Raw genomic sequence first — 27,611 nt, 5'->3', positions numbered from 1 at the left:
ATTTGCAATTTCACTTCTCTAAATAAATATTTTGCAATGCTTTAGTTCCAATGCATTTGCTACTGAGATTGAGATGTGGAACTCATTTCTTTTGAGAATGTTGTATGTCGTTTCCTATTGCTACCTTCTGCCAAGAGCAAATATTGCATATGAAATATTTGTACTTCTAAAACTCCAGTCAGTTTCTGCCACAGGTAAAGTAGCTCCTCCAAACAATTTCAGATCTCAAATCATCAATGTGGAAAATTAAAAACCCCCACTTTCCTAAAATACACCTTCTACACTACAAAGGATGGACTACTGAGTGATAATTTTTCAATAATATACCATGGCAATACTAGAATTACAAAAGTACTTCACTTTCATTTAAGATTCCCTTACATAGAATCTCTACTCCCTAAGTAAAGGATAAAGCACCTCTAATAACAACAGCTTTAAAGTACTTCTGCCATAACCTAAAAACTCAGAGAAAGGATTCTTTCACGAGATCCAGTGACGCAATTCATGTGATCAGAGTCTGAACAGTTGTCAATCTAGGCACACACAAATGATGCGTTCATTGGAACTGAACAACTGAACAGATTTTGAAAGCCAAAGTGACCTACTGTGCATTCTGTCAGACAATTTCCTATACAGGATTATTTAACTCCTGGCACAAATCACATTTTTTTTTTCTCCAAGATTGTCATGGAAACAATTGGATGAAAAGGTTTCTCAATGGGAAGATGAAAAGTACTTTGGTGAGACTGCTGCAGCACAGAGCACTGAAATGGAAGACAGCAAAATTCCTAATCTACACTGAATGTGGAGTATTAAATATATCAAGTCTACCTTTTCCTCTGGAATTTGATTTTACTATTTAATTAATGGTTTACAATACTTAACAATAATAGTTAACAATATAACAAAATCCATTGTAAAACATTTTCCCTTTATTTCACTGTTCCTAAGATCTTTTCAATACATGTTTCTGTATCCAAAACATCAGTTTCTTCCAGTTTTAGAAGACGTTACAGTATCTTTCATGCAGTAGCTAAAACCAGTTCAATCATTTATTGACACTACTCAGCTGTGACAGAGTAATGCTTTCACATTAATGCAACTTTGCATTGTACAGACAAATTCTGTCAGTTTACGTCCTAACTGCCCAACTCTTAACTTTGAAACCCTTAAGTTCTTATAATGTAGGCACCTTTTCATTAATATAGATATAGCAACATAGGTATATAAGCACCTCCCCTCACATACACTTCTGCTGTGCTTGAAGCAGCAGACCATGTTGTGCAGAAAAATCTTGTTGCTTTTTAATAAAATTCACTCTGTCCAAACTTTTTCAGCAGATTGATTTTTATACTAGCAGTGTGTAAGTGGATCACTGAGAAAAGTGGTAGCTTTCAACAACTGGTAAGGCAGAAGAGATTCTTAGATAGGCACAGGGAACAAGTTAGTCCTTTCTCTGTGTAATTAAAATGCACACAGGACTGCACTCTTGCAATAAATGCTAAGCAGCTAACTACCACAGCACAGTGTTCACACTCAAGAGAACAGCAACTACAAACATCATAGCTCTAAGCAGCTTAACTTAAGTAAAAAATCAGACAGCAGTATTTCTATATAATGTATAGGGTAATGGAAGACTAATTCAGAATAACATAGAAATCATATGCACCTAATGTTAGCTGCTCAATACTATGTGTCTGATTAAACGAATTAAATAAAAACCCCTTAATTTTAAAAAAGCTAACAAGGAAAAGAAATAAAGCCACAAAACGTTTATGGGGAAAATATTAAGCTGTCTTAATGTGACAAGCTATTAATTCAGAAAAAACGACAAGTTCCAGCTAGGTTAGTAAATCTATCCTTGTTATGCTTAAAAAAGTCAAAGGAAAACTCTACTGTTACAGACTCCCCCTTGCCTGCAAAGAGTGATGATGAGTTGATAGCAGCTTCTCATTAAGATGCTGCAGGAAACAAAATCCCTAGGAGACAGACATCTAAAGGAACTTTGTGCCCTTCTCTGTTCTTCTCATTAGGTGCCACCAATGCTGAACAGTAGAAATTAGTAAAACTTGCATGAATTGTAGAAGAGTTTGAGAGAGATTGTGGTTTTAGGCCTTGCTCTTCATGGATTAATTCTGTGTACCACTGGATACATAAGCACTATTTGGTTTGAAAGGAAGAACTGGTCAGCTTGTAGAAAAGTGGCAATAACCCAATCATTTTTGACTCTTCAGAAGGGAGCTGTAGCCCAAAAACTCAGACAAAGAAATGGCACAATGTGTAGGTTTCATTCAGCTTTGAAATCTGCAAAATTTGCCACTTGAGTGACGCCCATGATTGCAACACTACACAAAATAAAGCTTATTTCCTAAATACTACAGTCTATCTGCAAAAAAGATTAGAAGAAAAATCCTAATTAAGGTGTACAAATATTTCCTGAAAGCAAACAGCGAGGGTGGAAAACATTATTTAGTATTGCTGTGATGTATTATGAGACCAGTAAAGGACTAATCAAACAGACGTTTAGGTGAAGTCTCAGAAAAAAATTCTGAACCATGACATCTATCTGACTTCATCAAATTCCCAAGTGAAAGAAGCTCCAGCTTCAAACTCTAAAACCTGGCCGGGCAGAACAACAGAAAAATATACTGGGGGGAACAATTCTGCAAGTCATTGAAGGATAGATGACTGGGTTTTCTTCCATGTATAAACTCAGTTTAATTTACCAAGGAAATTCACTAACTTCAACCCATGGATATTATCTTAACAAGGAATCAGTTAAAACTGGACTATCAGTTAAAACCACGTAAACACCCTTTCCTAGCCTGTACTCCAAAGGACGTTTTAAGAAAAGCCAATGCAGAGGATGGAGTGTTTAAATCTTCCCAGATATATTAATCAGAATAAAAGAAAAAATCATAGGTTATAAATCCCAGTGCTCAAAGTAATCAATGTAAAAACAGCATCGTTTTGCTTCTTACATCTGCTTTGTGTATCTATCTCTGCATTTTTCCAACAAAAGCTATTTACCCACTAACTAAAGAGATAACAGTAGAGAGACACTGGACCTTACTTGGAATCAATATACCTTCAAGCAAATTGTTACATGAGTTATGACAGCAAAAGCCTTCATCGCTGATGATAATGCATAAACCAAAAGGCATGTATGTTCTTTAGCACAAAATGTATCATCTGAGGCATCCTTGTCTAAAACTAACCAAGTAATTTTTTCAAACTGGATCCAGAAGCAACATACAGACATAATAAAATCTGAATCCCAAGCTGATATTGAGTTACTGTCAGACACATTATTCTTAAAAGAATGGAAAACTTCAACTGAAACTGAAAGCAGTGATTAAGTGGATCAGGGCAGTGGAACACCTTCTGGAAATCTCAAGGGTAGCAAAATAATTATATACCTGTCTTTCTTTTTGAGAGCAAAAGACCTGTCTATATTAGTTAGGAATTTGTTTTCTTTTCAGAAACAACTGAAGAAATTAGCTGCTTAGATGCTACAATGCTGACTATCATCAGAAAGGATACCTTTAGAAAAGAGAGAAGAATAAAGAAAGCAAACTGTAAAAATTTTAATGAAATTTAAATACTGCATTGAAGTGAGAAGAGGATATATGAAAAACACTCTCCTGACAAATAATTTGTAAGATTTAGACACAGTAGTTCAGGAAATTACTATGAGAAATGTAACAAGTTTTTTTATCAAAGACAATAAGGAAGGAAAAGAGTCTAATAAGGAAATAAAACTGACATACAATTAGGCTGGTAACAGGAAATTTAGTTATCCTGGAAAGGGGAACTATAACTGGGAAGACTCATAGCTCTTCATGACTCTTCCAGAAGCTAGTATTTTGTTGAAAAGCGCACAGGATAGACTAAAGAATACCTTAAAACAAAAAAAAACCAAAACAAACAAACAAAATTTTAAAAAAGACACAATAATGTTGTATTTCATTGTTCCAGGCATTTGATAGATATGACATTATTTCCAGGGCTTTGTGTGCAAATTTTTCATTGTTTCTTTAATGAAAATTTTACTCATTTATAAGAGAAAAACTACAGTGTATTCTTTCAACTTAACACAGATTTTTTTTAACTGATTAAAATATTGCACCATAACTTGATCAGATGCAAGATGGAAAACCGATTTACCTGGATATTCTACAGTGAAGCTGTCTGAGACAGCACTGTATCAAGTCTCTGATAGGTATAATTTTCAACCAAGAAAATTCCACACATTCAAGAAAAAGCATTGTGTTTATTTTCCTCCAGTTTCTGATGCTTTTTGACATTTAAAGTTTATATAACCTGAATATCATTTGAAAACTAGCATTTTTTCTGATATAATATTGATTTTTTTAAAACTATATTAAAAATAACCTATCTGATACATGGAAAAATGACTTATGGTTCTTGGGATAAGAAGTGAGTTCCAGCAGCGTCCTGCAGCCCTGCAATGCTAGACTGAATATATCTCCTCCCTTTCCAGCATTGGATGTCACTTCTCAAACAACAGTCTAGGGAAGCAGCAAAGTTAACACTGGGAGTTAAAGCTTGGATAAAGTGAATTGCCACTGAGATCTGTTCTTGTCACCAGACCCCTCAACAGCATGAAGCTGGTGGGAAGTGAGAGACTGCCAGCCTACTGTTTTTAAGAGTTTACAAAGTTGTGAAAAAAATATGCTTGGAGAAGCAAGGGAGGGTTGGAAAGGCTGAGAACAGAAAGGACAGGAGAGCCTAGGAGACCGTAAGGGAGTAAAAGTGGACATTTGTGCCCTCCAGTTCGTCAGAGCAGAATATAAGTTTACTGAATTTCTAGAGGTTAATGTGAAAACTGGGAGAAGGCTCCTACTGGCTCTTACTCAGAACACTGATGTACTGGGACTCGTCCTCCACAGGGGCAAGCTGGTGTCAGGAGCACGGGAGCAATGTGCTCCTCCACCGCCCCGATTCAACAGCTGGTCTTGCACAGGTGGAAGAGGCTACTGACTCAACGGACGCTGCCCTGGCTGTATGGGTAGACATCATTTTGCGTATTTAAGGTATCTCTGAACATAGCAAAAGTAGTAATAATATACCTGGAGAGATTAAAAGCTAAAGTTAAAAGAATATAACATACAATTATTTTAAGTGTAGAAAGAATCTATTAAGAAATTATGACAGGGTTCATTACGACAGAATATTCTCTCCGGTTCCTAGTTGGTACTGGATTCAAAAGCGTAATTTAAACCACACACACTCATAAACTAGAAACTGTGGCAGAGCTAGGAAAAGAGAGGTCAAATAAGTTGAATTAAAAGAAGGGGCAGGAAATTCTGCTTCTTACTGTAAGCTATGACAATGATTTATTCCCTTACTATGGATCTTACAGAAGTAGTCATTCCTTGTCCTTAATCTGTGAGGGAGTGACGAAAGGTTTCTGTAAACTGGCAATTGACCATTCTCCTAGTACAGAAAGAGTAGGAAGCAGCAACTAGGACACACTGCAGTTTGGTAATATTGTACTGATCCAATGGCTTTGTTAGATTAGCTGCAACCTTGTGTTTTAAATGAAAAGATTTGCAAAATTTCTTGTTTAGCTCCTTTGATCCACTGTGTTTACTAAACATAGCTCTACATTCAGACCTTAATCTTTCTGAGCCTCAGCAATGGGTTGGTTTTTTGCCCTGTTATTACCTACCTTCCATGGATTCTGCGAATTACCATAAGTAATTTTAGTGATGTGTATTAGTACTTAATTACTACCGAATTTAATATTGAATACAGCATTACTGAACAGTACCTACCAAATGAAGTGATGGAAGCAGACTAAATACAATTCAGCTTTTTTTTTTTTTTTTGTAAGGAGGGAAAGGGTTTTGAGCAGTTCTATGAAAAAGCTGGATGCTGGTACTGAGATCAGTTTTTTGCCTGGTATGTTGAACTGAATCAGATCATGAAGAAGCCAGACAGCATTTTTTCCCCATTCCTTGCAATTCTTCTTAATTTTTTCAGACTTATGCATATTTAGAAATAAAATCTAGGCAGGTGGGCAGGACAATATGATAGAAATGCCAGGCATAAAAGCAAGTGGACAGGACAGCAAAAGAGCAAGTATCGGTGAGTAAGCAGACTCAAAGAGCAGCAGGGAGACACTATATTCAAGGATCAGGTGAAAAGGCAGGAGGAAAATGCCAGACATTCAGCAAGTCGATAAAGCAGTACCAAACAGTCAGCAGGTGTGCCAAGCAGCAGAAGAGCAATTCCGCAAAGTCAGCAGATGCACTCAGCAGGAAGGTGATGCCAGGCACTTGGAGCAGGAGACAGGGCAGCGGAAGGCCAATGCCCATGTGCAATCAGATCGAAAGGACAATAAGGAGGCGATACATGCCGTTCAACAGATGGAGAGGGCAGTAGGTAGTCAGTGTCAAGCAATTAGCTGGTCAAGAGGCAATGCCAGACAGTCAGGCAAAGGGCCAAGATTTCAGGAGGACAACGCCACACAGCCAGCAGGTAGAGAGAATAAAAGAGAGTAGTGAATGCCAGGCAGTCCCCAGACAGGCAAGGCAGCAAAAGACGTCAAAGCCCATGAATAATCAGATGCGACTGTCAGCAAGGACAAAACATAAGCCTGCCAACCAATTGGCAGGGCAGCAGGGTGGCAGTGCTTTTTCAGTAACTTAGGATACCATGAGTGAAACAGTCTCAAGAATCTAGATGCTCACCCTCTGGTAATATCATTAGATCAGAGTGAACCATGAAAATCCACAGGAGAATAGCACACAAATGGAAACAGCAGATGAGTCTGACCCTAGCACTTGGGGAGGCCATGGGACCTTCCTATAAAACAAAAATATGAGAATCCACAAGAAAATCAAACAAATGGGAAAAATGTGTCTAAAATCTGTTTCTGATGATGATTAAAAAAGCAAAAAAATACTAGCAAAGAATTAGTTTGGAAATGATTGGGTGGGATTGAAGATGTTGCTTACCCCTCTCTGGAGCCCACATAATGGGAATGTTGGGAATTTCTGCAGCAGAAAAACAGAAGAGAAAAGGGATTTCTGACTCCCAGTTCAAGGAAAGCATGTCAATTTAGGACTGGGTAATCTCTTTGGGCAAAAAATAAAAATTCAACTGAATCTTTGCCCATCCCCAGATACATGCCTTTATTGAGGTTTGCAAAAAACTTAAGAAGCCCACATCACTTTCATCTCATGACATCCCACCCTTATTCCCCAAAACCACACTTACCTCTAGCACAAGGTGTATAAGAGGGGAAAGGGGATGTTCTTGTGAGCTCATTCCCACATCCACTGCAAAATAGCTTGTGAAGATGAACACGAGTACCCATTAGCCACTGCCGGCCATTTGTGAGATAAACTGAAGAAGTCATTAACTGTTACTCATCACTAGTGTAGATTGGTGTTTGAATTTGGCTTACATACACCCACATTCTAATGAAAAGAATTAGTCTTATGACTCTCCTGGGGTAACCCTCTTCTATGGCAAGAGTTGCAAAACTGCGAAACTTATCAACACCTTTTTTTACCTGAATGTCCTCTTCTCTTTAACTTAAGCACTCTGTTATTAAACATGGTTGGTTTTTTAAACAAATTAAACCATGTTTCAGAAATCTTAGCTGCTGCTCTATTTCAGAAACATGTAAGGAACTCTGGTATATAAGAACTGAGAAAATCCCAGCAGTAATAAAATCCAGTAATTTAACTCATTTGTCATATCAGTCATGAGTCTTTTTATTCAGTAAATATCTTCCTAGCAACTAAAAGTCAACTGACCAAGAATCAAACCTTACTATTTCTGTCCTCTTAGAAGTCCACATCGTGTGTATACTTATCTGTCTGTGCTTTAACTTCTTAGTGGTAACACTGAAAACCTACATGTCACTTTGATAAGGCAATAATATGCAACAAGAAGGCAACTCTTTCCTCTCCTGCAAACTGTAGAGAACCTTAGACACAATAAAGGAATCATTAGTTCTGCTGTGCACTGCTGAAGTAGGATTTGGAAATGTCACAGAGACAGAATCCATATGCACTTGCCATGTACTCATTCACAACAACAAAGCTTTTAAGGAATACAGTAGTAATAGGCTAAGCTGGGGTATCAGCCACTCATTCTCCTTCTAGCTGAGCAAGGCACAGGAATAATAGAGGTTAATATAACTTCAAATTTAGAAATTGGGGTGATAGAACAGGAATTTCTTCCATACCCAAATTTCCTGTATCAAACACTACTATTTGGGCTTAGAACAAAATGACAGGAAATTTAGGCAGAGGAGACCAAGAGATTTCCACCATATGATTTGTAATGGCATAAACCAATCAGGAATAGCGCACACTGGCTGAACCAGAGCAGGTATTAATACTGTAGAGTACTTAGAGCATGCATTGGCAGCTTTATAAAATCCTGTAATTTTGTGGCCAGCAGCAACTACAGTTAGCTGCACCACATCAAGAACAAAATTGCTAGCACTTCCTCTCCACAGGGAGATCTTTCAAGGCTCAATGAAAATGAACTATGACAAACTGATCTCAGCGAACCATAAGAAAATGTTTATTTGTGCAGGAAAAGATGGACTTTTAAAATCTATTGAAAGTATAAATGTCAATAATAAATAATCAATAGTAAATCATGCCCCTCACTATTAATTTGGGTATTCTCATTACAAAAGAATTGGGAAGAAGAATATATGCATGAAGTGACAAGAAACTAAAATATGGTCTAAATTAAGATTAAAAAGTAATTATTTTCTTGTCTGTAACTGATAAGACTTTCATGCCTGAGTGTGACAATAGTCATTTTGGTTTTCTATTCTGGTACTCACACTGAGTCAACATTTTGCTGAAGCTTCACTGCTCCATGTGGTAGCAATTAGCAGAAGCAGGCAAAAGACTAGTTACAATCCCAAGAATAACTGCTGAAGCCAGCTGCTTTCCAAGACCCTTCTAGTTTCTTTCCACTTAGTGGCTGGAAAAGCTCCTACACAGCAGGCAAGGAGCAAATGAGAAATTCTCTACTCTTTAATAAGTATTAGTTTTAATGATCAACTATTTTACTAGTGAGTCACTTTGCTATTCTGGTGTGCTTATATCAAAAGGACTAACTCGCTCAATTTTTGATACATCTTAAATCCAAACCAGTATTTGCCCTCCAGTTATCATTTCTTTAAGCTGCCTTCAGAGAGAAGTCTTCCTAACGTGTCTATACACTTTTTTTGTTAATTTTCTCCTTATTAAGCTTTTATTACACTCTTGGTAATAGACCATGACCTGAAAAAAATTACACATTAAGGGCAAGAATTGCATTATTTCAGGCCTGACAATGTTTTCAAGATTATTTTGCCTTAACCTGATGTTTAATTTTGTTCAATACCCTATTATCTGCTGTAAAGACATGTTTTAATGGAAACTATTTTTAGAAATGCCTAAGAGGAAAAAAATTCCAAATGTTCCAAATTGAAAATTTCGTTATGCAGAAGTCCTATGGCAGGCATATTTTTCTCTCCCAGTTACAGAAAGGACTGAACGATCTATCCACTGTTGCAGCTACACTGCTAATAGGAGCCAAGCCAGTTAATTTAAACTTACAGAGATGTCCATATGAGCTATGGTCCCAACAGTGAAAACACAGCTAAAAGGCACCAGTAATACCAACAGGAGAACCTTTTCTTTACTCCAATAAAAAGTAAATTATAATCATATTGTTCTTCTGGGTGTATTTTTAAAAGTATTTGGGATCACTGGGATATGAACCATTTGTCCACCCATAGGATATGCTGAGTCTTCTTCCAACTTCCATTCTGAAATTACCTTGGAATAAAAAACTTAATTGCAAAATTTCAGATAAAAAAGTGAGATTTCCTGGCTCATTGCTATGGCTTAGCTTCTCATTCTATGAAACATTCAAATCCCTTACTGCTGTTTTACTACTGTTTTCTTCTTTTCAACAGAGCTCGCAAATGTTTCATACATGCTTGAAAAAGAAAACAGAACTTCTATTTGCTATTTGAGAGTATTAAGGAAAGCTAAAATAAAGCAAATAAAAGTCGATTCTCAAATGGGCAAAAATACCCAATTGCTTAACAGGAATTCTATTAGTATTATCTTTTGGATATGATGGTCAGATGACTTTACACAGAAGGTTAATACATTAGTTAAAGAATTTCAAATATATTTGCCCCAGCATCCTCAGCCAATATTATCAGAGTTTTCCATTTGCAAAAATGAGACAGAGAAGCAATTCATGTAATCCTTTTGGACGTAGGAAACAAAATTGCTTATTTATTAATTTCAGGATCCATTTGATTCAAACTATCTTCTCATTTAACATATACAGAACATAAGGCTACAATAGGCTATCATCTAGTTTGGCCTTCCGCACAGGATAACTCATTAAACATCATCCATGACTTCTGCATGGAGTACAAGATAACTTGAGTTTTATAAGCCACCTCTCCCACAATCAATTGGTTTTGATTTGATAGAATTAAAATGGAGAATACAGCTCTTCTTTAGGGAATCTGTGTGATTAATCTCTCATTGTTAAACAAAGAAACCAACCCAAACACATAAAAACCTGCCATTATGATGATTTTCTTATTCGACTTTTCTGGTTTGAGCTTCCTATTACCAGCTATTGTTAAAATTGTCTTTAGTAGACTAAGCAAGCTCTTGGTACCTTCCATTATTATTTCCCAAAGAAAGTACAGGTAAAAACCAGTGTTCTTTATGATAAACTAAGCAGACTGAGTTGTGTAACTCTCACAGAAAGCATCTCTCCTAGCCATCACATTTTTTTTGACCTTTTTCTGTACCCACTGTGACATTTGAAGCTTTTTAAAAAGGGAATGTCAGAAAAACATGCAGCTTTCCATTTTAGACACGTCAGTCCCATATACAGAGACGAAAGTATTCTCTGTAGTCCTATTCCTTTTTTCCCCTCCCATCTTTATACTTCTGTGTTGGGAAATCTAGACAGAAACAAGTTGAGACACATAGATTCTTTTAATCCAGTATCTCAGCTGGATACACAAAGAAACATGTTCAACACTGCTGTTTATGTAGCAGAATATCAAGAATTTACCAAGCCCTCTTTATTTATCAAAACAAGCATTCTTTGGGAATGCGCTCTCTGCGTGTATTTCCTCCTTATTTTGTTTTGGGTTGTTTTTTTTTTTGGGGGGGGGGGGGTGGTGGTGGGGGTGAGGGGCTTCTTTTCTCTTTTTGTGTAATCTCTGATATTCGAGTAAATGGAGCTGAAATGGGATCTGGCTTCCTTCCCTCTCACATTTCTCACTATAGCTGTCCTGGCAGCTCGCAGGTGTTTCCATGCAGTGACTGAAGTTGATAGCACAACCAAGCTCTTCATGATGCTGGTGTGTTACCAAGTTTTCCTGAGAGTGCACGTCTTAGCACTTCATAAGTCAGCTAAATCGGTTTGGAATTTCCCAAGACACAGGTACTTCTGTAACCTGACAGTGTACTGTGCAGCGCAAATAATCTGTATACTGCTGCTTCTCCAAGAAACTGGTAATAGTTGTTTAGTGAAAAGTGTTCTACAACTAAATATATCAATTCTGCTGTAATAACATGCCTTCCAAATACAAGATTTAAAATCTAATTATAGAATTTTTAACTAAAAGAATAAGGCACATAAATATATTTGGATTTTTATAACACTAAATACAGTGTTTCAAATAATACATTTTATTGAAAAATTAAAGCAAACTGGATAAAGACCTAATCATATAAACTAGGAACTGTCTGGAGGACTAAGAAAAAGGTAATGGTACCTTCTAGAGTTGCTGATAAATGTTTAACAGAGTACCACAGAATTTGGAAGAAGCCTGTCACAGAGCAGTCTATCCCATTTAAGCATAGCTGCTGCCTAGGTGCACCTGGCAAGGTTTCATAATTCAGACCCTTTAGGAGCAAGCCGGGTTGGAAACATAATTTTCTAAGAAATATGGAGAACAATAGTTCTCAAAAGGTCTGATGGTGAGTTAGAGGATCAGACATCATACATACACAGCACACTTCATTATACAATAGCTCTACCCAGAAATCAAACTTCATGGGGAGTGAGACCTCCAATAAGAGATATGGAAAACTTCAGTCTTAAAAAGACTACAAAAATAAATGCTGGAAAAGGTTATTAAATTGCAGCATACCTTGAATACTGAAGGGTGAAAAACCGAAACAACAGCCTGGGTAATTAGAGGTTGGACAATTTCATAGTATTCCTACCAAAAAATGACTAATGTGAGATGAAGAGTTCATTCTTCCTCACTATGGAGCCATCCTGAAGTGACAGTTTGTAAAAGAAAATTAGTTTCTTTTGGCCCAGTGACAACACTGAGATTTTTTGGTATGGCACTATGACTTGAATACTGCTGAAGAACAGAAGTACTCCCATATCCACAATGAACAATACTAGAAATCCCGCTGCTCTGGAAAGGCACTATTTGAACCAGGGAGGACAAAAAACCCTATATACTATTTCTAGTTTAAATAATTTCCTATTAAATGGAAATTGTTATTTGAAATGTCTCTGTGGATTTGGGTTAATCTGGGGGGAACATGTGTGGCTGTGAGAGTATGGCTGTAACATGACATAACCTGTTGTGTCATAAGCATCTTATTTCATTAGTAAGTTGAAGGGGTAGCAAACAAACAGAACATATGAAAATTACAAATAACAGAGGTTAGGAGGGTTGCCAACGCTACTTGGGACAGAGAAATGGAAGGATACAGACATCAAAATTGTCTCTGGAAATAAAATGGAATTTGAAGAAAAACTCACACTGAATTCTAAGGAGAAACGTGGGAAACAGCAACAGTGACAGATGCCTTAGGGAACTGGGAAAAGCCAGGTGATAGAAAATCTACAATTGGTAATGATTATAAAAACGCTGGTGCAGTTTTGAACTGAATATACAAAGAATAGAGACTTTCTTCTCTCCAAACATGGCTTTTGTGTGGTTAGGTTTGGAGTATTTTGTTCATTCTGAGCATGCTTTTTTTCAGAAAAATAGTGACAAATAGGAGGGAGTTCCAGAGAACAACGATTTCTTTTCATGGACTACAGAACTTTGATGAAAGAATAAACAAATATGCATATATTGTCAGATTAAATGAAAAGAAGCGTGTTTCTAAATACATTTAAAACCAGTCTATAAATATTGAAGAATATAATCAGCAAGAACCAAAAGGAGCATTCATAATTTTTCCAGAGCATTGGAAAAGGAGGAAGACTGCAAGGAAACATCTGTCTGGTTTTACCTGATGAAAGAGAGCTCTTCTATGCTTCTTCTAAAGTCTTATCTTAAAATTTCAGGGCTGACAATTATCTGCAGTGTGGCTGAACTATTTGTGAATACACATAGCAACACAGCTCAAGGATGTCTAGCATCATTTGAGGTACAATAAGCTGACTTCTATTGGTATTATCTAAGTACATAAAGTTAGTCTTGTAGCAGGGCAATCAAGACTTGCGAGCCACACTAGAGACGAAGGATAAGAAAACAGCTCAAAGACTTTGACAGGGGGCAGAAAAGTGAATTTTTTGGATGTACAATTTTGCAAAAGAATAAATGTAAAAGTAGAGAAGACAGAAGATAGAAAGCTGCGCAGAGCACCTGTATACATGAGATTTTTGCTTTCTCCTTCATACTGACCAACAGCAATAGAGAAAATACATTTCTAAGAAGGGTACCTAGTGATTGATAAAAATGCTGCCACATTATTTAAATTTTTTCACAAAAGATAATGTGTATTATCATTAACATTCTGTAAGAACTGTAACTGTCTACCACTCAAGTACTGTAGTTCCAAGGAAAAAATGTTTGCATCTGGAAATGTAAAACAAAAGTTCCCTAAATAACTTAACTTGGGCCATATGTAAGGCCCTGATCTCTGTCCAGCAACAAACACTTTTTAAATCAACAAGCAGACTGTATGAGCATTTCCAGTATGGATTTAAAGACTACCCCCATAAATTATAGGCAAAATAAGATTGTAAAAAAAATGTGGTTGTATCTACAAAATTAAGCCTACACTTTGGCTTTAGTCCAAATGCAAACTACTACCAACTGCCATAATAGAGGAAGAACTACAGCATTCACTAATAAAATCTACAGCACAGTTTCCTTCAAAGTCAACCATCCATTGGGTGAATTTTGGTTTTTAAATATCCACATGCATTTAATCACTTCTAGTCGTGTAGACAAGAAGTGAAGGATATTCACACTGCTTAATTCAGTTGACCTTTGCCCCTCAAAATGTGATTCATAGCAACTAACTCAAAAGCTTCTCCCCACCGACTAGACCAAAGCTATAAATTTAGGGAGCAGAGATAGGTAAGGAAAATCAGATATTGCAAATATTCCTAAAATAATCTATTCCATCATATGAAAAAAAGTCATTACACATCATTGAAACAACTGCAATAACTTGGTATGACTCTGATATAGTGTTCAAAAGGCAAAGTGAATGGGGAAACTGAGTAATTTTTTTTTTAAACTTAATAAAAAATTTCTGAAGTTTCAAGAAGTTATTAATAGATACACTATGCTAGGCACTTAATTTCAATTTAATTAATAATTACAAAATTCAATTAACATTAATTCTTTGGGCTGTAAATACTCTCAGGAACTAAGTTTATTTTGTACAGTACAATAGCAATTATGTATCTATGCTCAGAAAAGAAAGCAGAAAAACTTGTTTTCTAATTGAAAGTACAGGAGAATTAAGGAGAAGTAGGACTGAATCATTCCAGCTGAAATATGACCCGAGGGACCACTCTCCCTACTCTGAGGAAAAATACTAAAATGTCTTCCAGTATCAGATTCAATTATTACCAGTTTTAAAATTATGTCTTAAAGATGACATCTCAATAGCACAATGTCATTGTGATCACATTGTTTCATTATCAGTTCAGTAATGAGAGGAGAGCATGCTGGATGAACACCATACATGGAAGAGATTAAAACCAATTCCTATATCAATCCAAGTTTTCCTGAAGGCTTGCTATTGCATATTTCATGTTGATATAATGAATTTTCCATTGACCCAAAAGACATAAAATATGGGGCCAAAGCTTAGGCTTCTTTGTATGTTTTTGCGATGACACATACTGGCAAACTAATTTTCTTCCCTTAAAAACATTTGTTTAAATGAATGATCTAATAAACCCTATCATAAGAACAAACCTTATCATTGCCACTTCGTAATAAAAACTGGGATTCAATCTCTCCACTGTGATTTAAGTTTAGTCTTGCAAGTTAATCCAACTTAAATGAGTGAAAAGTGAATAAATACTGTCCTATATAAATTCTTTCAAAGTATGGGAATAATTTGACAGTCAGAACACTTAATTCTGTTATAACCAACCGAAGTCTTGCATGCTATTATGTTTAAAAACAAGCCATTTTTTCTTTAGTACAAGTTATTTATGATTTTTATATCAATGTGTTTTTATTATATAGTCTAAAGACACTTCAACAACTCAGATAATTTTTAAAATGGCTCACTGTAACATCAAAACTAATCAAACAAATCATCACCACCTGTCTTAATTAGTTTGAGTACAAGCAATGAAGCAACGTAAGGAAAAGACTAGGTGTTCATGTACAGAGTTCTCATTTGTTTATTTCTTGTCCCAAATGATGCTTGAGAATCTGTGGCTAATTTTTGGCACTAGCTGCAATGCTTCCTCTGGCACTACTGCCTAGCCTCAACCCTGCATAAAGGTAATAAATCAGGAAAACTGAAGCAGAAATTCAGCCCTCCTTTTACACAGTGCTGGGAATACAATCTTCAAAACCATTAAGTTAGTTTGCAAGTAAGAGACCAATTCAGCCAACGCACTTCTCAATTTTGTGTTGCTTTAGCACAGTGAGTGATCTGTAAATTCAGTTCCACTAGCTAGCACACTGTGGTCATCTTATACTGTCCCCATTTTCTGATACGCAGACCCTTAGACTTTAGTTACCCAAGGTTTCTAGTATATAATCTAAAAACATCAGAAGTAACATACAGGAGCATTTTCTTTATATGTTTGTTTAGTTATACAAATGTTATGCAATGAATTAAAAACTATTTTTAGATTCCTAATGGAAAAAAGTTAAACTGCAGCCGTGGTTGACAGAACACATTTGTAAGTAAAAAGCATTGTAGGAATGTTGTAATGAACTCAAATCAACTCTAAGCAATTGAAAACTTATATAAGTACTTAAGAGAAATCTAAATATGTTAAATTATAGAAATAAACACTTCAGGCACTCAGTCTTAATTCTGCCCTTTAGTGAACATAAGCAAACCAAAAAAAGTATGTGATTTCAAAAGTTCGTATTAATCTAATTTGGAACCATAAATACCAAAATACTTCAACATCAATCACACAGTCATTTCATATGACAACTCATGGCCATGAAGTTATTACGTTAAGCTTTCTCTTGGTTTTTTTCCTTACCTTAGCTCCTTATAAGTGGAATGTAACCAGATTTCCTGTGCAACATTTACTGGTGCAGGTTACCTCCATCTCTGTACCTGTTTAGCTTTTTTTGACAATGTGGTGTCAAGCAAATCAATAGCAGCTTTGCACAGAATTTTTTCCCCCTACTATCTGCCTCACACTCTAACCTATAATGCAGTAGTTATCAATGCAGTAGCCCGCAAGGGACAATTAAAGGATCTCTCTTATCCCATTTTTTCTTGTGCAAGACACAAAAAAAGCCAAACAAATTTTTGCTTAGCAGTGTTGTACTGCAGTGGTAAGGAAAATTACGCCCAAAAGCCATTAGAATTTTGTTTTTTAGGGGGACCGGAAACCTGTTACACTATGCCACATTTTAGTTTGAAAATCGTTTTGGGTCAGACCTCAAGGTTAAACTAATTCTCTTGTGCTATATTCTCTACTGCTTTTTCTGCTTCCAAGCTGTGTATCACTTGACCTGTCCAGAGATACTCCAAAGTAAAGTTACAGAGAAAATATCACCCCCCTCCCCCAGACTCATACATGTCTACACCAAAGGGCAGATTTTTCTTATTCCAGGACTATCTCACCTCTGGAGTGACATCTCGTGGTGCAAACCCTGTTCCTCCAGTTGTTAAAATCAAATTAAGCTCCTTTTCATCACACCAATCTATCAGCGTCTCCTGAAAGAGAACATGAATCCTGTCAGATCTAACAGGTAATATATGGGATACAGTTATCTCAGAAAACACCTGAATACTTGAAATGTCTTAAAAACAGAGATGCACACAATAAATACAGGGATAAAATCACTCATAGCTTTTTTAACAAAGATTTTAAAACACTATTTATAACCAACATATGACAGAATAATTCAAGTACCCATCATAGTATTTTTAGAAATGGAAACTGAAATTCTATTCTCCATCTCTTGACCTGAAATGGAAAACAAGAATTCACAGTTATTCATTTATACCACTGTTTATTTTAAGATATAAATATAATGCTTTGACACATATTAATAGAGTATGCCCATTTCAGTATCTTTAGTTTCTGCACTCCACTTTTTAACAGCCTGAAAAAAGCAAGAACCACATATTTGTAAGCTTATCTACTAAAAGATGCAATAATACACTTCACACAGCAACACAAACAATTATCTACGATCATCTTTTCTACATTCCCTATAACATCTCAGTAGGACTGTGTATACCAATTCCAAGGCTGGACTAAGAAAGCTTAATAAATCTGTCATGTAAATTCAGTGACCTACAATACCGGGGAACTCATGATACTAGAGAAGTGTTCAATTTGATTTGCGTTCATTTTTCAAGTAACATTTTAAACTAGTTTTCAAACTGTGATAAAAATTTGACATAAGCAGAAAATTTATTTAGTCTCAATTTGATTATATCACTTATCCCTCACACTCTGCTGTGGGCTAGCACAACAGAATGTCTGCTTGGAGCTCACAATCAGCTGTGTTACATGAAGTACACTCATGTATTACACAGTAAAGTAACCATCTGCAGAAATCAGTCAGATCAATTACTTAGCTATCCTTATTCTAGCAAAGAAACTTCATTATTTGAAAAAGTTTATTGAGGAGGAATGAACTGTTTTGGTGACTGTTGGCTAGAAGCTTATTATTTACCATAAAATTAGAGCTGAGCAATATACTGATTAAAAAAAGCTTAAAATATTGTTGATGGTCATAAAACTGTCCAGAACATTTTAAAAAGTACTACCAATTTAGACTAATCCTCAGGTGTATGTTCTGCAGGTTTAGCACTGCTATGTAACTTCCAGTTAAGAGAAAGCTCATATACAGCCTCTTCCAAATTGCAGGTAGAATAAACTTGTGTCTGCCTGCAAGTCCCATCATGCAAATGTACCCAAGGGTCACTTGAAGTGGCAAAGCCAAAGGTTCTGCTTTTATTTCTCCTTTCTTTACTCATTTCTTCCACTTCCCCTTTTGCGTTATCTCTTGTCTCTATTAAAATCATATTCATCTTTTTACTCTATCCCTTTGGAGGATGGCACTCTACTTATTGGGGCTGTAAATTACCAGAAGTTGCTGGTTATACAAACATTTCGAATAAGCTCAAGCAAACAACACACATACTGTCTCAGATCCGTACATAGATGAACTATTAAGTTTGACTTAACGTTTTGCAAAAATATGAATTATGGTAGTAAAAAGTATTTTAAGTCCTAAAAATGTTTGCTTCAATAACATAGATATGTATCAGAAAAATTATTTCAGAGGTGGCACCTCTATTTTATCATGTAGAAACATATTTGTCTTGACTTTGAACAGCTACAAATTTCAGAGAATACTTGAGAGAAGTTCAGTGTAAAAATGGTGTGTGGCAAAGTTAGAGCTTAATATTGTATATATTTTAAAAATTATTACATCAAGAAAAATTTGTCAGTATAAAACAGGAAGGAGAGATTTTGTGGGTTTTTTTTCTAATGAAGCATTTATCCTCAGATAAAATAAAACCCACCAAACTCCAACTGGTTTTATAGAGAAAAATAATCCTTCCTCTGTTCTCATTTTGCTACAGTTCAATAATACTTCAGATAACAGGGAAAAAAATGTCATGTGATAGCCTAGAAAAACATAAAGAAATCAGTATACATCCTAACGCTTCAAATAAACTGAGCAATAATTAAATGCCTATTAATGCTATTCCATCAGTGTATTTAGGCAGACATATAATTCTCTATCAAGTTCTAGTTATAGTAAAGAAACATAAACTTTCAGTAAGAAGACCTTTGACTATGAGGCAGTAAATTTGGGTTTCATTGTATTTTAGAAGTGTAAATTCTACCACTTAGACCTTTCAAACCCATGGAAAAATACCTGAGACTGATATTCAGCTTATTTACTTTCTCTCTATCCCACAAAACTCTATACCATAAAACTCACTGACATTTTAAGTATCTAAAAAATGAAGCACCACCCTGATCAACTGAGGACAAAAGGCTACTCATATTCACTTTGCTGCTGCCAGCAGCCCAGCTAGATTCCCCACTGGCTTTGCACAGAACTGAATTTTCTGTGTCTTCAAATGAGAATTCCTCTAGGCCTAGGACCTGATATTTGGCTTTACTGACTTTATGGACAAATTTATTATATAACATTTCAACTAGAGAAAATGTCATTAAATAATTTTTGTGCATCTTTCTCCTCTTGTATTGTTTCATTGCTGATAAGCTTTCAAGATAAAATGAGACTAGTTCAACAGGTTATGTAAATCACTGTCACTCCATTCAAATCAACAGAATCATGCTGATGGATGCAAAATACATTATCTGGCTCTGAAAACAGTACTCTAAAATTACTACCAAATTTTAAAAAGCCAGAACAAAACTACAGACCTGCAGAAAAAAAACCCAAAACCAACCAACAAATAGCTTGATATTTTTAACAATTAATATCCTAAAATAGGCTTTATCAGTTATTTTCTAGTGTCAAGGTAGACAAGGAGAAAAGAAGTCATTACAGTCAGTTCCTCTAGACACATTTTTACTTCAAAAGCACTCAACTGTGATTCTAACCTGTTCAGATTTCACTGAAGTCCTAGAACAATTACATTAATTATGGTTTTTCTGCTGCACAGAAATAAAATGTCAGCCCAGTTGTCTCTTTAAGTTTTGGATTAGTTCTGGTGCCCTGTCCTCTCTACTTATTTATTTGTATTTTCTCTTTTAAATACATTTAAATTTAGCTCATTTAAATATGAAATCCTTGGGTCTAACATACAATTTATTTCCATCTCTTGCTCCAAAGAGCTCGTTTCAGTCAGCTCCCTCTCCCTCCCAACTTGAAACTACTTGTTTGACTTCCTATGCACTGCCCAATCTTGAAATTTTTTCAGTTGTAACACTGCTCATCAAAAACTTTGCTTAAGATCTGTTTGAATTTTCTCATGACCAGTGCTGATTTCACCAGTGCAGAAAAATCTTGCCTCATTCATTCTCTTAGTTGTTAGTCTTTCATGTATAAATTCATTGATTTTAAGGCCAATAAAGATCATTAACTCAGGGAAATAATTCCTACAGTGTGTGGCACAGTGCAGAGACCCTACGTTTACTGCAGATACATACTTGCAAATTCATACAGGCACCTTCGCATTAAGATACACTAAGTCCAAAACCTGTACAGATGTATTCTTTTGGCACTGCACCTAAGCAATGCTACCTGACATTTCAGTCAGTGAATGGCTATAACACTAACAGATCTATTTCCTTCTGTGGAGGCAATTTAAACATCTCAATGTTTGAGATGCGAAACTGCCATTAGTCTAAGTTGTAATGGGCAAGTCACAGAATTTTGGTTAGTTCCTCCTGTATTTAAAACAAATTCTAGAACTCAAGCATCTCTTCACGTAAGCACCCAGCCTTGATATGAAGGATTCAAGACAGAGAAAATGCATCATAATTTAATTTGGTAGGGTTTTCCAGCAGCTATTTATGTTTAGCATTAAGTGGTGTGTTTCTAGTAACTGTTTCTTACTAAACATTTGTCCTGGTTTCAGCTGGGATAGAGTTAACTGTCTTCCTAGTAGCTGGTACAGTGCTGTGTTTTGAGTTCAGTATGAGAAGAATGTTGACAACACACTGATGTTTTCAGTTGTTGCTCAGTAGTGTTTAGACTAAAGTCAAGGATTTTTCAGCTTCTCATGCCCAGCCAGAGAGAAAGCTGGAGGGGCACAAGAAATTGGCACAGGTCACAGCCAGGGCACCTGACCCTAAGTGGCCAACAGGGCATTCCATACCATGGGATGTCACGTCTAGTATAGGAACTGGGAAGTGGGGACAGGGAATCGCTGCTCGGGGACTGGCGGGGTGTCGGTCGGCGGGTGGTGAGCAGTTGCCCTGCGCATCATTTGTACATTCCGATCCTTTCATTATTGCTGTTGTCATTTTATTAGTGATATCATTATCATTATTAGTTTCTTCTTTTCTGTTCTATTAAACCGTTCTTATCTCAACCCACAAATTTTACTTCTTTCCCCGATTTTCTCCCCCATCCCCCCGGGGCGGGGGGGGGGGGGGGGGGGCGGGGAGCAGTGAGTGATCGGCTTCGTGGTGCTTAGTTGCTGGCTGGGGTTAAACCACAACAACATTTCTGTGGGATAACACTCCCCCCATGATACACAGAATGCACAATGGTAATGGTTAGCAAAGTGGGGTATTTTGTAACTCCATTAAGATACCATCCTCTAATCTCTGCAAATAAGTGAACAGGAGAAACAAATAGAAATTCCTTTCTGGAATGAAAGGCACAGTTCCCTGATCTTTGGAGATAACTGAGGTTTGTCGGTTACTTATCTCAGTAAATTTTTGCAGTCTCCTGCAATAAAGCCTTATTACAGTCATGGGCTCTCTATGTTTCTGTCCTTGATTGCTGCTTCACTTACATAATGGAGCAGGGCAGGTCTACATGTGTAATTAATTATTTCCTTTTCAGAGTGACAGAGGCATCCATTAATTGACAAAGTATTGTAAAGCACGCTCTTAGCCAGGAATTTAAACTTGAGAAAGGTTGCAAGACTCCTCCAGTCCTCTTACTGCTACTGTACACATAGTACATAGTACATACACAGTACATACTGTACTGTACTGCTCTTCCACATAGATACTGTATGACCATGAGTAATGCCCTTAACTGAAGCAGAAGTACTATAAAGCACACAAAAATGATCACCATGGATCAGACTAAATGCCTATACAGAAGAGCTGAGGTCTTGAGGACTGTTACTTTCCTGTGATGCTCAGTCCTATGATATTTCTTGTCTTTCTTTTTGACCTATTTTGGCATCACTTTGCTACAAGAGTGTGATAAGTCACACGTGTTTATGCTTCCAAAATGATTAGAATACATTCCTTCAAATCAGTGTTATGGTGCTTACTCCTGGGATTAACATGTATACCTTTCTTCTTATCAATACGCCATTTACTTCATAGTACAAGGATTGTAAAAATAATTCTAAATACATATGCATACTTTTCATACACCTTAACCATTGGAATATGACATGTACACAGTTACCATTTAAAACATTCATTAGGAAAGAATAGGGAAAGGCTAAAAAGGATATAAACAGGCAGGTTTTCATACAGAATCCATACAGAATTCTCCTATACTATGTTCAGTACTGAAACTGGTTAAATAATTCTACAGTTACAAGGATGTTCAGTATTTTGGCACATGCTAAATTGCTCTAGCACAGTGCAAACTTGAAGTTATTTTGCCTTATATGCACCACTAACCACATATGAAGGACCATTTAAAATATGTTAAAATAACTGAAATTGCTGAACAAATATCAATATTAAATTTAATTATGAAACAGTATACATTTATTTATATTGGACTTTGAAACAGAACTAAGTTAGTATAAGCTCTTTTACAGACATGCTTACTATCCAGAAATTCTCAAAACAACTACACATGACTGAAAAGACCATTGTGGCTTCTGGGAAAAACTACTGATAGAGCTTAGAAATGCAAAATGCTGTGTTCTCCACTACACACCATCTCAAAACAACAAGCTTTGTAAAATTATGTAACTTCTGTATCTGCAAATAAATCCTGTTTACTCTAGGACAGTATGTTTCAAACTGCAAGGAAAAAACATATAGCAGTATGTTTTTAAAGCTATAAACTTTCCAACTTTCCTTAGGAAGCCAAGTCAAATAAGAAGAATTGTTGTACAAAAAGCCACATTAAATATCAATTTAATTTTCTTTCAATTTGTGGTCTCATGCTAAAAGAGCTAAAAGGGTGTCTGAGATAATTTTCATTTATGATTATCTAACATAATGCAGAAATTATAGTGGATGAGAATATGGAAAAACATGTCAAAGAAGAGAAAGTCTGCATAGTCACAGATTTGCTAAGAAAACAGGGCATCATTTTGACCTCTGAGTTTCAGGAATACAGGAACTGGCACATTAAGATCTCATAATAACCTTTACTTAGTCATGTGGCTTGAACTACTCTAGATCCCAGCTCACTAAAGATTAACACTGATTCTATGGCATGAGAGAGCATACATACTGCATGAACCAGCAGTTCACGTCACTGCACACAAATACAAAGCAGGAAAAAAGAAAAAGGTAAAAGTAATCCAATTGTTCCTTATTGTTGTATTATTGAGGAGTTAAAATCTTCTCTAGTGAGCTCACTATGGCTTGTCTATGTAAAGGGCAAAATCACGTACTGAGGACCGCACAAGAACATGAATACCCATAAGCAAAGGCACTGAAGGAAAAGATAAAGAGCTGAGTTCAACATTCAGTTTGAAAAAGAGGAAAGGCCTTAGAAATGTTAATATATTCCTGGAATAAATTTCATATTTTTTCCCCTATTTCTTGTGAAGGTTTTATTTCTTATGCTCACTTTTCTCTTATTGCTTGAAAGCTTCACTGATATGTAGAGGCATGAAGATATTCTTATGTGTGGAGCAACAACTTTGCAAGTAATCAGTCTTAAAATTATTTAAGAATATCAGAAAATGAAATACTAAAATGCCATGATAATATGCTCGACATTTTCTATTACCTCTACTCATTTTTTCCTTCCCCCACCAACAAAAGTAAGAGAGATGTTAAGATTATGTTCAGAGTGTAATCACTGTGGTCAAGAGACCTGGATGAAATGCAAGTACATATCTCAATGTGTCAAAATAGACCTTTTCATCTTTTGAGATTTTTCCGAACATAGTTAGTAGTCTTTTGAAGATTCTACAGATATATTTGCAGTTTTCAGTATTGCAGTCATTTTACATTGGTGTTTTTCTAAATACTAAGCTAACGCATTAAAAAGAAATTGTAGAAATGCAACTAGTTTCTGAGATGCAAAACTAAAGGAAGAAAGTAATAAAAATGTACTCTATAAATGGCTTACATTTTAAATGGAAATTTAATTATAGGCACTTTCCATTTGAAATAAATTGCAGCTATCAAATACTTCGAGGTTCAACATATCCATGCAGCCTGTAACGTGACCTTTTTAAAAATGTATTTCACATCTTCTAAAAGCTACTACTCATGACAATTATCCCTAAAACAGGGAAAAAAAGAAGTAGGCACTTAAGTACAATGCTCAGCAGAGTTCATCTATGCAAATGAGTAGGGAAAGTCACACAGAGAGATGTGCAAACACAACCACCAGGACTAGGAGTGCCAACACTGCAGTAGTCTGCTTTTTAAGGGCTGAGACTGGCAAAAAAATTTCTGATTACTGTGCTGGAGAAAGGTAAAGACCGTATAGGCCATGTAAGAGATTGACTCCACAAAATAGAAGTGCATTTTTAAATGTCTTGTGCTGATTTCCTCTCAGAAAGACAAAGGAGGGAGTCTTAATTCAAGCTAACCACCTTGACATATTAGTCTTAGTATAAACAAGAAAAATTTTATTGTGAGTGATTTTATTGTACAATTTAACAAATTGAGCCAAAATCTACAAGGATGTCTACCTAGATCAGATGCAAACCATGAGTCTGTATGTGCAGCAAGGGCCAAGACTAGTTTCCTTCTGTATGAAAATCTGCTCCCATCTACTGTTGGTACAACTGGTATCCTCCTAGAGTGCACGGTAAGGTCTTGAAATCACGGCTAATCACTGGAAAGGATTGGTCACTCCAGCATAACAGTTTTCTTCAGATGCCTGGAGGAAGGGTTGGAACTTAGAGCTGTCAGAAGAGTCAGAATTAGATATTTTCCAAACATGTCTGTTTCTTGAAACAACTTTCCTGTCCACTCTGAGTTTGGCAGATATATACGTGTGTGGGCATATATGGACAAGTGCTTGTCTCTACATAATAAAAACGTACTAGCAAAAGCAGCAAAATTCAATGCACCTTGTATCTGCCAAGCGTAAAAGACCTCTCAAAAATATGTTTACTTACTAAAATATTACAGTAGTTACAAAAACTCCATGTTTTTTAAAGAGTTTATTTGAAACCAATTAAAAATTAAATAAAAGAAAAACATAAAGCTTCCTTGCCAGTATTACTTTTCCCAGTGAGAATCTGAACATCTAATATATATTCCTCTGATTATTCCTACAACACAAGCTAAAGTAGCAACTGGAATGAAAAGAAAAGGAAAAAAAGCATAAAACCAATTAAATTAATCCAATACTGCTCACTAATAATAGATAAACAGAAATTTTTTCTCTCTCTCCTTTTTTTTTTTTTTTTTTTAATTAAAGTAGCACTTCAAAGACCTGTTATCACAAGATATAAATGCTTGGTTTTGGAGCCATAAACTTCGGATTAATTGCGTAGAACAAGATGGCTTTTTCCACATTTTCTTCCCCTTTGCATACGTTAATGTTCATCTAAGGTTGTTTAAAAGACTGTTTACTTTGGGTTTTCTTCTCAGAATGTGAAAAGGCAGCTTGATATTACACACAAGTCAGTAACTTTCTAAAACTAGAGTTCTTCACAATATTTTATCTATGTGTGTCCACATCTACAGCACACATATCTCATGCACCACAGATTACAAGTTTGACCGAACTTTGCTGACTGGAACTAAGCCCAGATAAACTACATCCTAATCTTACTGAAAACACAGAAATGGCAAAGCCGCAGAAAACCAACTGTAAATTTCTCTGAGCTGCCAAGACAACACTAACTGCGTCAACTCTAAGAAACGGGTAAAAGCATGTCCATCATATAGGCAAAGGTGATATATCTCAGAGAACTCCAAGCACAAACACGTAAGAATCATGTTTCTGTAACAGACCTCAACTCACATAACCTGCACTTCTTAGAAACTATACTTGAAAATAACCACTTGCAGAATTTGCATGCGTGCATTTGCATGCAGAGACAACTACATCTCCAGTTTAAGCCAGGTTATACCCTGCATCTAACTTGTTCTGTTTAATGGGCAGGAAAGGTAGTGGATTAAAGAATGACTACAAGGCCTCTGTGGTTAAAAAAAACCCCAAACAAACACATGAGGAACCAACAGCGTTAAAAACATTTAAACTCAAATGTTTGCTTTTCTGTAACTATTAAGTTTTAAAAACCAATATAATTGTAAAAATGGAATTGATTCTTACAGAACCCAGTTCACATTCTAGCTTCATTTTCTAATAGTAAATACAATCTTACATGTTACTTCATATACTTAGCTACAATTGTGTAAGACGTCATTTCCCTTTACTTTTTAAATACTATTACAACTTATATAATTTCAATTTTTGGTGTAGCTCTCAATGGAAATGACAAATTGAACAGAGTGAAAATATTCAAATATCTAAAAAAGGTTAGGACGGGGGGACGGGACGGGACACACGACACACGACAAGAGATGAAACCATTAGAGAGACAGGGAGCTACTCAGTGTAGTGCAGTTTGTGGTATAAACGCCCCCGTGTGTGTACTGCTCATGCATGCCATCCCTTGAGCCAATGAACGAAACTGTTTTTAAAATGAAATCTACTGCTTTACCTGTGAAAATACAGTAAAGAAAATTTACCTACCAACGAAGGGCTGCTGTACTTTGAGATATTTAGTCCATACATATAGGCTAAGAGTGGGTGGGCTCGTGGCCTGCCCCGGGGTGTGGCGGGAGGGGCGCTCTAGCTCCTCCCCTCTTCCTGCTTGAGGCGCGACACACGGGGCAGAGTGCATCCGCCACCACTTCAGTTCCTCTTAAATGCACAATCAAACCTGAAAGAGATTCAGAAAGAGGGGAAAGGCAGGTAGGAGACTAATGTACATGCAGACTATACCTCTCAAAGAACACCAGTTACTGACCAGTAACCTTTCTTCTTTGAGTCTGCATGTACATTCCTGCAACGACTCGCTCTGAACAGTTACCTTTGCCTTTTACAGCCCAGGGGAAGGCCTGAGCACTCCCACAAACAACTGCAGCATCACTCCGCTGAAGGCTGAGACAGCCCTGGATACTGTTAGACTAACATAATACCAGGTGAAGGCAAAGACAGAATTCCAGGTGGCCTTATGGCACATGTCCAAATACCATACAATAGAGATGCTCAGTTTGCCCCGAGATGTAATAGAATTTGCTTTGGCCATGGGGGGGACGTTCCTCGAGTCCACACAGAGCCAGAAAGCCATCTG

At 36.4% G+C, this 27,611-nt stretch overlaps 1 protein-coding gene across 8 annotated transcripts in view; it reads right to left on the bottom strand.

Moving 5' to 3' along the window:
• Nucleotides 1-27,611, bottom strand: part of GPHN (gephyrin) — a 315,443-nt gene that overhangs the window by 134,524 nt on the left and 153,308 nt on the right. For all 8 annotated transcript variants that reach the window (XM_049825450.1, XM_049825453.1, XM_049825452.1 and 5 more), the window contains exon 4: nucleotides 17,082-17,174. In XM_049825450.1, coding sequence (XP_049681407.1) covers nucleotides 17,082-17,174 — 93 coding nt within the window. The remainder of the gene's footprint in view (nucleotides 1-17,081; nucleotides 17,175-27,611) is intronic.

The sequence above is a fragment of the Accipiter gentilis genome, chromosome 22 (genome assembly GCF_929443795.1).
Source record: "Accipiter gentilis chromosome 22, bAccGen1.1, whole genome shotgun sequence".
Lineage (NCBI taxonomy): Eukaryota > Metazoa > Chordata > Aves > Accipitriformes > Accipitridae > Astur > Astur gentilis.
Note: the sequence above shows the minus strand (reverse complement) of the source record. Positions and strands in the feature narration are given on the sequence as shown.